The following is a 17,907-nucleotide window of genomic DNA, read 5'->3' on the forward strand; positions in this document are numbered from 1 at the left end:
AGGGTCCTTTTCAGAATGTTGTCAGACATAAAGAATGACAATCTGAGCCCGTCAGTGGCAAGAGCAAGCACTTTGAGTAGACGTACATTGCTGTGTGCACATGCCCGAAGTGGTCAGATTGCAGGCTGTTTCGTCTCACTCAGTACTGGACCAATTTCAAAAATTGTTGTACCCATTAGTCGCTCTGACACAAAAACATGGGAAAAGGTTGTACAATGACAACGTTACCTTTTAAGAGGATTCTGTGAGTCCGATTTTTCAAGGCATAATGGAAGGAAATATCCAAGTACACACACTGAATACTACACATGCTAGATTCAACATTAAGGTCTTAAAAACGTCCTATTTTAACATGATAATGTTACATTCTCAATGCATCCTGTGATGAAATAGACATTGCAAAAAAAGAGCACCACTTTAAGATTCATCCATCATTCAGAGACTTTCCTCAACAAACAAAATAAGCAAAAAGCCATATCCCATCCACATAAACTGACAATCAACACAGACTACATTTACATGCAGAAAATATTCAGATTTTTTGCCCTTATATACTCCTTCTAAGCTTTATACAGGGCTGATGAAAACAAATATTCCACTAATATTCTGGTTTACATGCAGCCTTACATTCTCAGATTAATCTACTTCAACATTTATCATGTCAAAATATGGTGGATATACTTATTTAGTTCCTAAATAAGTGGAACCGCTAGAGCCACTTCAACCATTTTACTTCTTTATGTCAAAATATAATTTTTCCAACATTTTCTATTGGCAAGCTCGTTCATCCATGGGAACACAGCCTCCTTCATTCATTCCTTCAACCACCTTCTTGAAAAGGTCGCATTGTGATAATTCCGCGTATCCAAAAACCTGTTGATATCTTTGAAGTCTTTCAAAGCATTTAAAAGTAGGTGTGTTTCTCCTTCAAAAAACATGGGCTGTCTCTTTTGGGCATGCATCTCCACTCCAGTCTTGCAAACTGCTAGCAAACTGGTTTGTGTATAACGCACAGAGCTGACTATAAAGAGACAAGCAGCTGTGTGTGGCAAACTGCTCTTTAAAACCCCAATCGAGACTCTTAAAACTGAGTATTACCCATGTTTTAATTGGAAAAAGCTACATTTGGAATACAACCTAATGCATTTACCATTAATGAAGCTCGAGTGAAAGTTCAGTCAGAAAGACAATACTTTTCATGCTCAGGCTGTAAGTTTCTTTCTCACCCTGCCATTCACTCCTTGCACACATGCTTACTTTCTGTCTCTAGGTGTCATTGTCTGGGTAGGTCAATTGAGTCATCAGCTGATTCACAATCAACCAATAGCACAGCAACACACCTTCTCTGTTAGCCTATCATCCTACTGCTCCTCATTTTAAATATGGTTCTTTGCCCTAGCTCTTTCTTGCTACCCTCCACCTCCCCATCACCACCTAGTCTTTACAGATTCATCAGCCTCACCCGCTTCAGCAGTCAGCAGCCTCAGAATCATCAGCCACCACCACTACCAATGTCTGGACTCCATGGGGGGGATTTATCCTGCTGCCACTCAGATGTCCCTTGATGACAAAATATCTCCCTCTTAATCAGAACAAATCATCTGTTAATCTGTTCACTCATATTCTGTATTAAATATTATCTTTACTTCATTCTCCTGTCTTTCCTGATTGAAATAAATTTGTGACAACACTGTTGTCACAAATTACATTACATGACATTTTACAAGAAAATATTTCCATCATTGACACTCAATATCTGTGGAGCACCGTATTAAGTTACTGCTAATGCGAACCAAACATTTCCTACTGCTGCATCTTCACAGTAAAAGCACTTAACTGGTGAATAATGAAGTAATCACAGGAAATGCAATGTGTTAGTGAGATTAGCACTACCACTCTGGTTCATCAAACATCCATCTACAAAAAAAGACAACAGTCATTTTCAGCCTTGTTTTACAGCAATCAATTTAAAATATTGCAGGGAGCAATGGAACAATATGGCACAGCCACAGTGAGCTACAGTTCCCTGCTGGCATTGGGATTAAATCCAAAACATCCAAAATAGGAACTTCTGTTTTTTGCTTTGACACCAAATCCTCTGCCATCATCTTGTCAGTAAACTCTCCTTACTTTTCATTCATCATTTGATCATTGAAATTTGACTCCTACTACTCTGTGGGCCGAATTCACAAAAGGATTGCGTGGCTTTTGTGGCCGCTAAACCGGTAAAAATAGAGCAAACAGATACCGTCTAATTCACAAAGCACGTGCAGAGGGTGAAATGCTCCACTAATTGCGTTGCCAAGCAGATTGCGTCTCGGTGCTCCGGTGTTATTTGCACGTACTCATTGATAAACAACGTCTAATTCACTAACACCAGCGCTGATAGCCACGCGCAGTTTGAGTGAAGTAAATAACGTCTTTAGAAAGCTGGTGCAAACTGGGCGCTCCTCTGTGGAAGCCTCTCGACCCGACTTTCCAGTGATCGTGGCAGCAGTGATTGTCTGTTAAATCAGTCTGTAAATAATATTTTGACATTATTATTATAATCATTATTACTTTAATGGCATCCGAAGATACTGATGCGTTGAGCAGGTGAAAGTCTGCGGTCTGTCACGCACTTCAAAAGCAACTTTAAATAATGTATTTTACGAAACGGGGGAAACAAACGTGAACAAAAACGGTTCCATAATTCATATTAAATTCAAAAGATAACGAAAAAACAGCTACAAGTGAGAGGGAATAGTGATAAAGTGGTCAAACTTGGTCAAATCCACAGCCTCAACCCATCCGACACTGTTAGACTGACTCACCAGCAGACATCACTACATGAGGGTATACAGTATTCAGTACTTTGCCAAACAAAGTCTGCCATTGTTCTGCCACGGTGTTCTTGGCGCAAAGCCAGCATTTATACTTTGCCATGTGGCTAATTGCAATCAGGGGCAAATCAGGGGCAAATCAGGGGCAAACTGCACTCAGCTGCCAAACTTTGTGGGCGTGTTTGCGCTGGTATATCATTAGCGCAATATCCTTTGTGAATAGGACGTTAAGACGGAGCAAACTGCGGGTGCAAGTGAAGTGCAATTCAAGGTGATATCAGCGGCCGCAGTTCATTCTTTGTGAATTCGGCCCTGTGTTGCAAGTCTGCTGCTGCTGTACAGAGTGGACACTTTCAGTTGGCCAACTATTACCAAACAACAGTAGACACGATGGGCAAGTAATGTAACCCGTGTATGCCTGGATATTGTGCATTCCAGTAACATTGACTGTTTGTATGACCTGTATCAAATTCAGACTTTAGTCATATTCAGAATAATATAGAATATTAGTGTGCATTTAAACATAGTTATTGTGTGTCAAAGAAGGTTTTATGTATAAAACACAACATCTATTCATCCCTATGATCCATGCATCTGACAGCTGTTTCTCCTTTTCCCCCTCAAGTGAATTATTACTTGTACAGCCCGAGTGGTTTTAAAGCTGCCCGCACTGGCCCACCCTGCTGTTGGGACAACCTTATTTTGCTGTCCAATCTATCTAGGCCAAAGTCAATACAAACAGTGATTTTTCACAGCACTGGCAGGGGCGAATTAGTCTCCTAAAACATACAGCAGCACTGCATAGACAGAGGAGAGAATTCATTGACTCTGTCCAAAAAGAGGATGGGAGATGGGCTTTTTTTTTTTTTTTTTTTAACCAACTGCAACTGGGTCCTCCTCACAGACCTCACCAAGCTGCTCGCGCTGATAACACCGGCCTAGACAGGCAACAATGGAATAAACACTGTAGCCAATTACACAGGCTACGGATAGAGACTAACATTTAGGAAAACACAGCTGACCACAGCTCCACAGAGATGGCCCCAATCTCACATTAATTACATTTAGGACCTTATAATGCATCACCAGTTAATCAGAGGAGCAAATGAGATCCAGATGGATCCTGGGTGACAGGAATAACACTGTTTGCTGAATGGGTGCCGCTCGCAAAGCTCGGATTATATTTGTGTTTGCGATTTAGTGTTTTGCTCTACATTGCAGTGTGGCTTGTTCTGAGCTGCTGGAGTGAATTAGATGGCTTTTTATAGTGGCTTGGTGTAAGTAGCACAGCTGAATCATGCCACCGCTCCTCCTCTCAGAGCCGTGGTTTTCACATTTGCATTAAGCCTTCATTTATTTTATTTTTTTTGAAAAAGACAGAATTCCATTAGCGTAATTAGGCAGTGTTCTTTTGAAAAGTAAAAATTAAATAAAGTAAAATCTGAGTGGCCGAGTGTAAACACAAGATAAGTAAAAAGCACCTTATTGTACGTACGTTTGAGCCCGGAGGAGGATGTGGGAGGTCTGGAGGATGAAGAGGAGGAAGAGGAGGACGTCTTGATGGGGAAGGAGGTCTTCCCGCGGCGGGAGGAGGGAGCGATCACCCTGGAGCGCTTGAGGGGGATCACGGCTCTTGGTGGGGGGGCCACTCTGCCGTGGTAGTCAAAAAGCCTGAAGACAAGAGAAGAACTAGAATATTACACTTCACTTCTTACCCTTTTTCTATAAGTCACTGTCTTTTCTAAGAGGCCCTAAAGCATTCAGAAAGTGTCCCTCTACTGGAGCTAAAAGGTTTTTCTGTTTCACCATCACCTATTTCTAAAGCCTATTACTGTATCTGTTCCCGGTATTGTATTTCAAGATAGATTTTCTCTGGATTTCTCTTGGGTCCTTTCTCTCAAACGACACACATAAAACAAAAGGCAGACATTACAGTTGAAATCTGCCACTATCCTTCTTTCTGTACGACTACCCAGGCCATCGTGTGCATGCAGATAATCCCTTCATATCTCTTGAAAGTGAAGAGGATGAAAAGAAGAGGGTGCTAAATGTCAAATGAAGGTGTCAGCTTTGACTGTTCTCGGTGACAGTAGACGTCTGTCACGGCTCTCAACAAGTTTGACATTTAGAAAATGTCTCCGCAGATAAGCAGTCAGATCACTGGCGGATAAATGAGAGAGGAAACGAGAGTTCCTTCATCAGCGTGTTTCAAGTTGCATGCTTGATCTGTTCAGCCGTTTTGACAAGTTGACTATTTAAAGGTGCCTCTGTGGGAAGGTTACTGAATTACATCTGACAAGGGACGACTTTTAATGAGGGAGTGTGACAAATCCAGAGGAGAGACCTATTGATCGTTAGCTAAACCACTCCCCTGAAGAGTGATTGTCCAGTCATGGCTGTGGTCTGTCAGGCTTTAGATTTCTCTGCGTTATGTAAAAAGAGTGATGCAACTTTTGAAAAGGATAGAGGGTGGTGTCTTTTATTTAGCCATTTCAAACCTAAAACAGAAGAGAAAATATTGGCTAAAGCTGTGTGTTTATCTGCCTTAACTAGACCTGCAATCGTCAACGTGTCTGGCTAACAAGGTCACTACAGTGGTAACTTGATAGTCAGTAGTAGTAACCGTTACTTCCATAGCTAAGGGGCACACCATTCACTAACTACATTAGTTTGTGGGGTAACAAGGTACATTAAAAAAAGCCCGGTTCACAATTAGCATATTCTTTGTGTATCTTTTCTCTGGCCCTTAGAAAGTGCACTAGGCTTCAAAGCCAATTTTTGGAGGGGCCAAACACTCAAATTACATCTGTCACGTGGTAAGGAGTGTGATTGGTTAGGGTGGGGGTAAAAATATCAGGGTAAGACAATCAGAGGCACAGTGTTAATTTCGTCATCAACGGCCTTTTTCTATGACAATGACGAGCTAAAAATAGATCTTGATAATAAAAACTAAGGCAAAATCTATGCTTCATTTTTGTTGAGACGAGATGAGACAAGACGAAAACGTTAGAGGTGGACTATTGGACAGTGAAAGCCGAGAACGGCTGTGCTTGTAATTATCTTCAAATGCCGCATGGGCGACAGGCTGGTAAACTCCAGCAAATAGTCTACACCAGGACTTTACTAGCCAGCAAAAACACTCACACTGGAGCAGCCGTTGGTGCAAGTTGTGAGCTGTAATTCAGCAGTAAAGTAATTTAGCCATGTGTGTCTGACTGTGGATAGTGGAGCTGCTAAATGGATTTGTGGAGTTTGTTGGTTGCACCGCTGCCTGTTAGTCGCTGAATGGCAGCGGAGCAAGCACCAACCAGCCGCGGGACTTTACAACTGATCCCAGCAGGACTCCAATCAGTCCGGTCATGTTGCAGATTAAGAAGGAATTCAGGCTTTAATGAAGTTAGGAACAACACCTTCAGGTCCGTCACGTGATGCCATAGGGCCCAAAATTACTTTTTCCCATTGTCTTATACTGTGAAGTAAACATCTATAAATCAGCAGATAATTTTTTGAGGGACATTAACCTCCAAGTACAAAAATTCAAATAGCTCTTAATTAAATCATAGCCCTAAAAATTGTATTATTCAGTTTTTCAATCAAGTTGTTTTTGCTACTGTCATACATATGAATAAGACTGAGACTTAATGCTTTATACACCACTGTGCAACTTTCAAACAAGTGAATGGGGCACTGCCTCCAACCCGGTATCCAGTTTTCTTTATACGTAAATGGTGCAACAGAAAGAAGCTGGGCTGTTGAACCTCATGGTCGAATATTTAATCCTAACAATCCCTCTTCCCTGGTTGGTATTACAAGCCTCTCAGCTGTGATATTATGACTGTAGTGAGGGTTCTGCGTTTCTTCATGGATGGGTGACTGGTTGTCAGATCAGAGGTCTGATGTTTGGAGCATCCAAGTGGTGTAGCAGGTAAGTTACTGGATGTCAGCTTCGACAGCAATATACAGATGCTTCCAAACAGCCAGAGAAAAGATGGTGTGCAACATTAGGAGGCAAAGCCGACTGACTGAACGCCATGAATCTTTCAAACTGCAGGGAGAGTGTGTATTCTCAGGGCAACTGGCATTTGTTTTTGGGATAACAGGCTATTGGACAAATGGGCTGTCAGTCCCATGTGACATTTTCGGAGTTTAAGAGTCATGGAGGCATTGTAACAGTGGCATGGCACCATCTTACGTTAGCTTTATTAGCTAGCTAGCTACTGCTGATAAAATCCTCTATCAAAATTTAGTTACTAGTTGAAGCTTTTGTCTACCTACCTCAAATTAAAAACCTTTTGATCATAAAACTACAAAGAATTTCGAGTGGTAAATCTGTGTGAGGCTAAAAGGTTCCTTGTTAAATCCCATATTAGATGACATAATGTGAATGATACATACCTGCTGTAGAAATCATCCCTGTAGTACTCATAGTCAAATTCATAGCCGCTATGAAAGAGACAAACAGAGGGACAGAGGGGGGAGAGGAGGGCGCAGAGAGACACAGATAAAGAAAGAGATGGGTTGTCTAAAAAACAGCCATATTGGATCTGTCAAAAGTACACAGATCAAACTCAAGCTGTTTTGACTCGAACGGACACGCTCTAGTTAAAGCCTAAAGCTCACTGCAGGTTAAGCAGCAAGTCTGAGCCAGGCTGGCATGCAAAGACCACAGATCAACAAAGAAAACACAAAGTTTCAGGGGGAAAGATACAGTCAAAAATTGAAAGAAAAATCTTTTTTTGTGGACCCTGGAGAGGAAAATCAATGTTAAGTACATGCTCAGGAAGGCAACTAATTTATAATTCAGGGAGAGCAATAAAATAAAGAGAAGAGGAGCAAAGAAGGAGCTGTTTTGAAATGTTGCTATTCTCACAGGAATTTTAATTAGGATTAATGTATTACTATTTCAATTTAGAGTGGTGTAGTGTTGGTTTTCGCCTCTCCTGTTCCTGTTCCATAATTACCATATTACATCCTGGGCTGCTTTCAGCTGCAGCTATAAAATGCAAATGAGGGTTTATAATAACACAATGCACAAACTAATAAATTAGTAAAATAACACGTGCGATGCAACAAACCAACAATTCAAAAAGGCGAAAATTAGTGGGAATGTAAACCAATGCCAATGGACAAACTATCAGAGTACACAGGAAAGTGTCCCAGTGAATGAGGAAACATGTCAGCCCCTCTGTCACACTAGACTGCAGTAAACAAGCACTGCTTTGATCTGTTTGTGACCAGGAGATGTGTATGGGCCAGAAAATCAGGGTCATGCTTAATGAAGCTTATACAACAGCATCTCCTTTGAGCTTTTACGGGCCTGTGCCGAACAAACTCCAGTCATGGCTGAGAAATGTGGAGAGCATTAAAAAGTCAATTAGAAATTCAAGGTTCAAAAGAAAAGGGAAAAATGAGCATAATAGGAATCCTCCTATTCAAAATATTACTCCACATTTACATGAGCGGAAGCAGCAGGATGTGAAAGATAATTACCATTTATGGCTGCACCTTTTCATGTGAAGGAGTGTGTTGTAAGGAGAGCAAATCTTACCTATAAACAGCTGAGAGCGGCCGTTTGGAGCCGGCTTTGGGCCTGTACGGCTTGGGCTCACCCGCCATGTTTATGTCTGCAAAAATACAAACACAGAGACGAATCACGTGTTAGTCATACATAAATAAAGACTGGCTAACACTTCAATTAGCATTTATAAGCAGTTAATAGACTTAACACAGTATATTACTTTGAAAAACATCTTAAAGTGTTTAGTAATGTATTTGTTAAAGACTATAACTTTGCATTGAAGCATCCATATTGACACTATTATGGAGGCAAAGAAATGATGAAACCATTTGACTTTAATTGTGTCTGAATGACTTTATTTGATTTATATTTCTACATTTGAAAATTATTGACTGAACCAACACCAGGTTTTTGAATATTGGACACTTTCAATCTGAATTCCTGAACCTGAGAAAAAAAAACAAACAAACAAAGAAAAAAACAAAACAAGGTTGTATAATTTCAATGTAGGGTTGTTTTTTTCCAGGGGAAAATACAGCTTTTTATTTGCTCCCATACAATCCAATATTACATAGATACTATTATATTAAGTGATCTTCATGTCTTATATGAAGAGTGAATTATTTCTTTGGTGAAGCTAGAGTGCAGGACTGTTAAATATAAATAGACGTTCATTACATTCATGCCCTTGCTTAACGAGTTTAAACAATGCTGTTAAAGCCACCAGAAAACTCTGTAGTTCCCTGTATACTGGAGTTTTGCTATCGGGTATTTGTGGTGGCTTTCCGTGATGGCACACCAGAATTGACGCGTTTGACGTCAACCAGCCAACGTTAAAGGAGGGAGATTAATTTATTGATTTTTTCTGTTGGATTTGCTTCATTTTTGTTCATCATTTCTGTTTTCTAAATGCTTTACCTGTGCTTGTGTGATAGAAATGGTTTCTACTGATAGTTTTTGTGCTGAGTTTGAAATAAAGATTAAAAAAAAGGAAGGGGAGAGAGACCATATCAATGGAGGAGCAACTAGTATGACTAGTATGGCTACAGCTATGGTGGAAAATCCTAAGACGCATTCAAGTAAGGGTTCTGGACTAGATACTCGAGGAAAAAAGAAACTTCAGAGAAAAGATTAAAGTAAAAAAAAAACACTTGAAGATAGCGCTCCTGAGGGCGGAGGAGATGCGGCAAGCTCACCTAAAGGCATACCTCATGAAGAGTGTTTATGTTATTACCCTACTAACTACCAGAGCGAGGAGACAAAAGCTCCACACTCCAGCTTTAAATTCACAAATTACATTTTTGTCTTTCTAAATGAAGTACTTAACATTTTTATCATTAATTTATGAATAAATACATTCCACATACTCTCAGTGATGACCAGGCATGGATGAAGGCCATGAGGTGTGGATGAAAGCGACAATTTCAATGTAGTAAGTGGATACTAAGTTAAAAACTGTAGAATAAGAGCCAAGAGTGAACCTCAACATCTCTTCATGAGCTCTGGTCACATTTACAGGCAGGTAGTAAATGTTTTATAATGTCTGAAATCACATACTAATAAATATATTATAGCCCTGGTGTATTGGTAATGTATAATAGTTTCATAAATCAGTTAAAAATGTCCTAAAATCTGCTTACAAAAACATCATAGTGTTTGTGTATTAAATGTGTATATACTGATTATTAATGCTAAATAAGATGGTGACAGTAAAGTGTCACTATTCATATGAATTCTTGAATATTCTCTGCTGAACAGTACCCTACAGTATGAGGGGTATTATAGGATTTCATTCACTGCTTATCGACACCGATGTTTCCCTCGCTGCAGCGCAACCTAATTTAAAGACGAGAACTGTGTCAATGAAAGTGAAACAGCTTCCTTTCTTCAAACAGAGCGACGGCTCCTGATGGTGGTGATGGTGCTGCATTATAGCTCAAAGCGGCGCCTGAACACGAGGGAGCGTACTGTAAAAGCACTGCTTCATAATGAAAGAAAGTAAAATATCAACTCAAGCTTCTCTGGAAGCTCCGTGCCATTTCCATTGTAAAACTGAACTTTTCATGAGACATTTAAATAAGCAATGCACAGAGCTGTGGTGCTGTGGGACACATCCACTAATGTCAAGGTGCGCCGCCACAGCCAATTTTCTGAGGCAAGACCGGAGACCTTGCTGCTGTGCACTGGAAAGATTACAAAATGAAATTCTTGTTGCGAGGCAGGAGAGAATCCTTGAACACATAAAAACAATGGAAAAGAATAAGCATACAAAGAAAAACTGCAACAAAAGCTGGATGTTCGGGGAACATTGATTTATAGCAGGCTGTTGGTTTTTTGAGTAAAAGAAAAAATGTTACCATCAGGTGTACAGTTTTGTGAGCAAGCCAGTCAGTGATGTGGAATTTTTTCCAATCGCTATCTGTGCATTGCCAAGGGTGTTGCAAGGTCCTTGTGTTTTTTTGTGAACAGTCTGAGTGGCTTCCGGGAGAGGAGCCAGTGGGTCAAAACAAGCACCCAGTCCAAAGTAAAACACTCGAAAGTGCGAGGAAAACAGTCCAGAAACTTTATGGATGCCGACGTGAGGCTATATCCAAGAAGTTAAGTAGAGAATGTTGCAGGAGAAAAACTGAGCTTTAGTAGCACTCACATCCTTATCCGAAGTCAGGTACGAGCTATACAAACATCATTTCCACAACAGATGAATAAACGGCGCAGGGGATTTTAAAGAATATGGATCGCTCCAAGTGAGAAAAAGCTTAGAAATACTTTCTGACCAAAGGCAGAGAATACTCCCATCATCTGCTTTTTTATATCTTCATGATATCACACAAGCCTTCCTGCATGCAGCGAGGTGTTCAGAAGGGCCATTTCATACACCGAGGACAATATACCAACCAGCAAGGTGCCCTTGAGACGAAACCGAATCCAAGTCTCGGCCAAGTGCCTCATGGGTATATAGATCACTTTAAAGGCACTTTCTGACAAATTGTTGTTTCTTGCATGAAGTCATGTCCTCGCAATCATTTTGTCCCTTTCAGCAACAAACATTTGCTTGAATAATGTATGCGTTCGCCTTGCCTTGCCGTGCCTTGCCATCCCCCCGCCCCTTCCCCTCCAAATACCAAACAAGCGGAAGCGCCCCAATCCCCGAGAGTGGAACGGCACTGGGGTGAAAATAAGCTTCAGGCAAACTCTTGCCTCCTTCTCCCAGTGGCTGCTCTCACGAGAAATAGGATTAAACCCTGCTCTGTTTGTATACCGCCTACTTAGACATGCTAAAACACAGACTTTTTACGCAGAGCTGCATGACCAAATGAGTGTATAAATGTGTGTATGGGTGTGTGTGTGTGCATGTCAGGATTGACCGTGATGCTGATTTAGGGGATAATTATGATTTTGCTCATTAACCTGACGTTTTACCCAAAGAGGAAGACCAACTCTTTAATTAGCCCGCATCAATCCTGCTTAATATAACTGGCATCTAAATCCATGAGCAATCTAAAAATCCCTGACTGTTACTACATGTTTTCTGTTGAGCCAAATTCTTGCTTTTCTGTCTCAAACCTGGTAAGTACTGCATCTGCCAGAGAAGAGGTTCAGCTTGCTTTGATTGAGACTGGCAGGATAAGTCTGGTTCAAGTGTTGAGTCGACTAGAGCGATCAATACCACATTTTCAGCTTGGTGAAAGTTCAGTTTAGAGCTAAAAGTCATAGATGATCTATCAACTATTCAATCCACAGGGATTGTAGTAGGGATGCACCGAATATTCGGTAACCGAATATATTCGGCCGAATATTGCAAAAAAACAAACATTTGGTATTCGGTGGAATAAGTTAAAAGCAAGGCCGAATAATAGCGGCGTGTTTTGATAATGCGATCAAACGGCGTGCCGTGACGGGCGGAATAAAATGTCGGCAGTGTGGTGATCCATCCGTCACGGCACTCGCATTTGCGACTTAAAATAGTTTTGAGCGAGCAAAATAGGCTTAAATTATTCAGCACACTGTGCGAGCAGCCTACAGATTTCAACCACCAGCAGAAACGAAAGGCGAATCCCACCGATTGTGGGTTGAACGGGGGTCACAGACACATGTCATGTATTCCTGTCAAATACGGCGGCCATCGGCTTACCGGCGACGGAAAAGTCGGTTTCAATAATATCCTCTTCTTGGTGTCATGACTGCCCAGAAGTACCTGAACAGCCGAGCCAGCCGAACACAGGTATGTGATGAGTCAGAGGAGAAACGAGCCTTTCACATTTCTCTCTTTGTGTCAGTAACGGCCCACAAACCTCACCGCACTTTAGGGACTTTAGTGTTCTTTATTTATGAAGGGACTGTCAGGGGAGGAGGGTGGATGGTTGATTCTTATTTTATTTATTTATTTTATTTTGATCCCCCCTATGTTAATCACTTATTGATGCTGTTTTTGAAGTATGAATAAGTCAATAAGTAATTTATTCCATTGAAATATCATTGATGTATTATAGAAAAGTGATTTATCTTTTTATAAATGACAAAAGGCACATCTGCCTCATTTTTGCTGTGGTATCGTGATACTAGTCAGAACCATGGTATTTTCATTGGTATTGCACAGTGGGTCCCAATTTTGGTACTGTGACAACACTAATCTGGAGGGGGTTCATCTGCAAAAACTAATGAAAAACTAAACAATGATATTCGGTATTCGGTACTCGGTATTCGGCCAAGCGTTTAATATTATTCGGCTTCGGCTTCAGCCACAAATTTTCATTTCGGTGCATCCCTAGATTGTAGATAACTAATACACTGTCGCTTTTCAAGAAAAAATGTCAAACATTTGTGACCAGATTCTTAATTGTGTCTATTTTTCTTTGTGTTTCTCCATTTTTTTTTTATCATTGTAAATAGAAAATCTTCGGGTTTTTGGACAGTTGGTCAAAACAAAACATCTGAAGGTGTCACCTCCAACCAAATACCAAATGCCAAACAACAATAGGTCCCTTTGACTCAGAATACTGGGACCTAACTGTTTATTAACTGGCTTGGTTACACTTGGTTTTACTGTTTGAATCTTTTGGGAAATAGTGATTTTTCACAGTTCTCAAACACCTGAGTCAAGTTTCCAAACAGTTCACTAAAAGAATGTTCTTTCTGGCTGGTAATGTTACGTCCAACCCCGAGATTTATGTGATGAAATATCAGCTTTTGTCATCCCAAAGAAGATTTAGGGTGCTTTCAGACCTACAGTTTGCTTGCTTTGGTCTGAATCAGGGACTAGTTTTGTTACAAAGCTGCATTAAAGCTTAGAGTTGGTTGGTGCTCTCACGGCACCATTTACAAGCGGACCAGATCAAGTGCCTTGCATCAAAAAGCTACTCTTGATTGGTCAGAATTTCCATGCAGGAAAAATCCAGGAAGTAAACAAAACGTTGAAGAAGAGTACACTTGCAAGACAAATGCAACACTTTCTCATGTCACAATGGAGGGACAACTACGCAGGTTGATCTTAGTGCTGGTCATCGTGGACTATATTGCTGTCAGTGTTCATTTTAGTCAAACCATACAATTTGAAAACGAGGCACGGCTCCAACTAGAAAACAATGTTTTGATGCATTGGATGTGTTGAATGTGCATATTAAGGCAGTACAGGAGGAGGCGCACATTAATAATCCTAATGCGTAATGTGACTGCAGTTGGTTCAGATCGAGGTCGGAACTTGTTCTCACCACTAACGAACCAAACCAGAGTACATTTGTAACCAGACCCAGACCACCTCTTCAAGAAGGTATCAGTCCGGTTGTGCGATTTCTTTGTTCACACCTGCCCAAACGAACCGAACTTAGGGGGCAAATGAACTTCAGTTTGATTTAGCTGAACCAAACAGGGCAGGTGTGAAAGCACCCTAAGAGTCTCAAGGGCAAGACTGAACAGGTTGAGGAACTCTTTGGGGTCTAAGCAGCCTCAGTGTACCTGAGCCAAACACTAAATGTAATAGAAATGATCGCTTTGTTGCATTATATCCACTTTTCGTAAGGTTTGATGTGATATGTAGCATTAGTAGTATGGTTTTGTTGTTTGGTTACATGTTTGTATTTATGTGTATTTAGGTGAAACGGTCTACGTCCTGGGACATGACAAATTTTAAGAAATTTCTCAATATATAAACTGAAACCAAATCAAATCAAATTTTTCTAAATTTTCTTACATTTCAAAGACAAGAGTTGCAAGAGTCAAATAAATGCCTGACAAAATTTCCTAGATGACAATGTGACATCTTCAAATTGCTTGTTTTGTCCGTCCAACAGTCCAAAATCCAAAAATATTTAATTTTAAAATTAAATAAAACAACAAAAAACTGCAAGTCATTATATGACAAATGTTGAAACCAGAAAACATTTGGTGTTTTTGCTTGACAAATGACTAAAATGACAAAAAAAACTGTGTAATATAAAGAGATGGGAACCAGAGGGGAGTCACTGACATTGTGGGTGGAAATTAGTCATATCAAATGTAACGATATATCAAATAAAAGCTCTTAATGGGCACTTTCTGCCAAAAGGGTACTTGTAAATTCTAAACCAATCCAGAGTCATTAATCAGAAACCAAAAGACTTACTTATCACTGAACACACTGACATGTTAAGAGCCAAAAAGGGTGTGAGTGCACTTAGTCCATCAAAAAGAAATTTCAATGAATGTCAAAATATTGTTCAATTAGTATATCCTCATCCTCATGTTTATGAAGTTTAAATATTGAAAATCAAAATTAATAAAAGTCAGGAAAGTGTAGTCACGTTGGTGTTTTGGCTGTGCTGTAAAGTTGTTTTCACCCCTTGACATAAAAAGTTAAAGATATGTTGAGATGACTTCTCTCCAGTCTGTTGGCATTCATTGTCTCAGCACTAATCTAAAAGGAGAACTTGATGATCAAACATGTTTTTCCTCCAATGAAAGTCCACAGAAATACTGAGAACTTTTAACTTTTGGTTTGTAAAAACTGTTTTACTTTTTGCAACTACTAGATGTCAAAGACACTGAGTAGTTGCACATAATAGTGGCAACCAGCTTTGGTGCCAAACTCTTTTTATCATCCTCATTCAAAAAAGTGTTGAACGCTCCTTCAGATGGGATTCTATGAGCAGGGATGGTGTGTGTAGTACACTGACATGTTTTCATACTGTCCTCACTTCAGTTTGTGTGAAGAGGGCCTGAGAGGAACTAACTGAACATGCCGTTAAGGATTATCTCTGATGCAGCTTTTAGCAGAACAATTTGCATCTCTGTGCAACACTTAGGACTAAGTTTCCCTCTCCTTTTTCCCTTTGGTTTGTATCATCAGTTTGTCTGCTTGCTAAATCTGCAGGGACATGGGCGGAGCTGTCCGCGGTGCTGAACGAAGGGGGTTTTCAGGTTCGTTGCACTGCTCTGTCTGGGCAGCGGCTAAAACAAGGGCTTGACCTTGCAGCTGTGAGAAAATACATATGATGCAATTTGAATTTTGCAGCCGTGAAATTATTTATAGATATGTTTGAGCTCGACTCCTGGCTTGACTTTTTTATCTTCCACAGAGGGAGGGTGTCTGTCTGTCCATAGATACTAAACAAACACAAGCCAGAATAAATATTTAAAGGTAACACTGTTATTGGCTGAGGAATAAGGAGGGGAAGAGGTTTTGGAGGTAAATTGCAGTGGAAAGACAGAGGCACAGAGCGTAAGTAATCACTGGGGACAGACCTGTGTTCCTCTGTCAAGAAAACAAGGATCCGTGACTCCCCGAAGCAACCTGCCTATGTGTTTTATTGGTCTCATTTGTTGCCTTACATCTCTGTCTCCCTCAGTCTACTCTTGCTCATGCTTCCTGCTCTGCCCTTGGCCTCAACCCATCCCTCAACATCTCTTTCTCTCTCTTCATTCCCCTCACTTTCCACACCATCCCTCCGCTCGCACAAGACCATAGCTAACTCCACCTCGCCAGCCGTCACTCTCTCTCTCACATCCCATATTTTTTCCCTCTGTTTCTGTGCTCACCGAGGAAGCTCATTATGAGACATTTCAGCGCAGAGCATCACCTGTGGGGCCTTTTCTATTCGACACCTGTGCCTACAACCAAAGCTTTGCAAGACTCATTTCTCCCCTCCTTTCATTAGCAAGGGATGAATAACAGCCGTGCAATAGAAGTTGAGGCTTTGAATAAATCAAGGCTATAAACTCAGCCATATGCCAACATATTGCAAGGGGGAATCACTGGGATGAGAAAGTACTCCTGTGGAAATCAACAGGGCCCGAAAACATAAGGAGAGGGTGAGACTTGTGAGGATGTAGGGAACAGGAAGACACCTTATATTCCTGGAAGGAATATGAATGAACTACTGGAGCAGCCACAAAACCTGCTGCTCCTGCTGAAGCCACAACAAATCAGACTGTAATCTTATCCGTCTCTCCCGCTCTCCGATTCTGCACTCTACCTTTTCTCTCCCTCTCACAGGAGGAGGGAAGACCAGCTAATAGCCCCGAGGCTTCAGAGATAAGCTAACAAGCATGGATAGGAAGGGTCACGGCAAGGTCAGAGAGAAGGAGAGACGGATAGATTGTGTCACGTTAGCCAAAGAACCTCTTTGTATTAGTGTGGGCAGAGTGTTGGAGGATGGACAGAAGGGCAGATTCCTGAAAAATCTATGTCTCCTGCAAGACGCTGTTCTCAGCTATAAGCTATCAGCTATAACTCTGTGCTATTGGAATAATGACAATCTAGTCACTCAGCTTTCAATAGCTCATTTTGCACAGCTTTTTCTTTAATATGTGGTGACAGAGACAAGGCACGTCCATCAATGAAATCAGCTATAATCATGAAAAAACAACATTCAAACTGCATTACTCATTAGTAGATACAGCTTCAATATCATTTACAGAATTTGGGAGCTAGCTCCATATACTAAAACTACACCAAATTACACCAACTGTATGGCTGAAAACACACCAAAAGCAGTAATTTGCATCCGAGACTCCCTTGCTTTTACGTCAATTTTCCCTCAGCCGTTACAGAAACCCAGCAAACAAAACACAGCTGATTTCTGTTGGCTTCTGCTGCTGCAAATGACCTGTTTGGACACCTGCTGCGCTGCAGCATGGAAGCTATAATTGACAAAACAACAATTGATGGGAGCCCATTATCACCTTAAATATGTCTAGTCCCTCATACAGACTGAAAAATAAGCAGGCTTTTTCCTTAAGGACAAACAAGCCATTTACTGGCTGTTGTAGTCGAGCTGGTGGATTTTTTATTTTTTTTTTGACAAGATATGATATGTTTGAAAGGACGCCTTGATAATGAGTCTTTTACTCACAGGAACATTTTGAGATACTACTGCATCGACAGGAAACAGAGCTGCACAGTAAGTTGTAAGATATTTTTTGGCATCTCAGATTCTAGATGTCTTGTTCATTTTCTGTCATTAGATGTGCATGCATTTTGCTCAAAAATCAAAGTACTGAATGAATTAAAAAATTTAACCTGCTGTTGGTGCAAAATGAAAAGTCAGGGGATCACTAAAAGTTTGGAATCGCCTGCCATGAATGTCTGTTTGG

At 40.7% G+C, this 17,907-nt stretch overlaps 1 protein-coding gene across 5 annotated transcripts in view; it reads right to left on the minus strand.

The window, feature by feature from the left end:
• Nucleotides 1–17,907, minus strand: part of ralylb (RALY RNA binding protein like b) — a 150,582-nt gene that overhangs the window by 19,246 nt on the left and 113,429 nt on the right. For all 5 annotated transcript variants that reach the window (XM_033639353.2, XM_078162963.1, XM_033639354.2 and 2 more), the window contains exons 3-5: nucleotides 8,371–8,446; nucleotides 7,218–7,265; nucleotides 4,318–4,493 (exon numbers count right to left, since the gene is read on the minus strand). In XM_033639353.2, the coding sequence (XP_033495244.1) occupies nucleotides 4,318–4,493; nucleotides 7,218–7,265; nucleotides 8,371–8,446 (300 nt within the window). The remainder of the gene's footprint in view (nucleotides 1–4,317; nucleotides 4,494–7,217; nucleotides 7,266–8,370; nucleotides 8,447–17,907) is intronic.

The sequence above is a fragment of the Epinephelus lanceolatus genome, chromosome 20, assembly GCF_041903045.1.
Source record: "Epinephelus lanceolatus isolate andai-2023 chromosome 20, ASM4190304v1, whole genome shotgun sequence".
Classification (NCBI taxonomy): Eukaryota; Metazoa; Chordata; class Actinopteri; order Perciformes; family Serranidae; genus Epinephelus; species Epinephelus lanceolatus.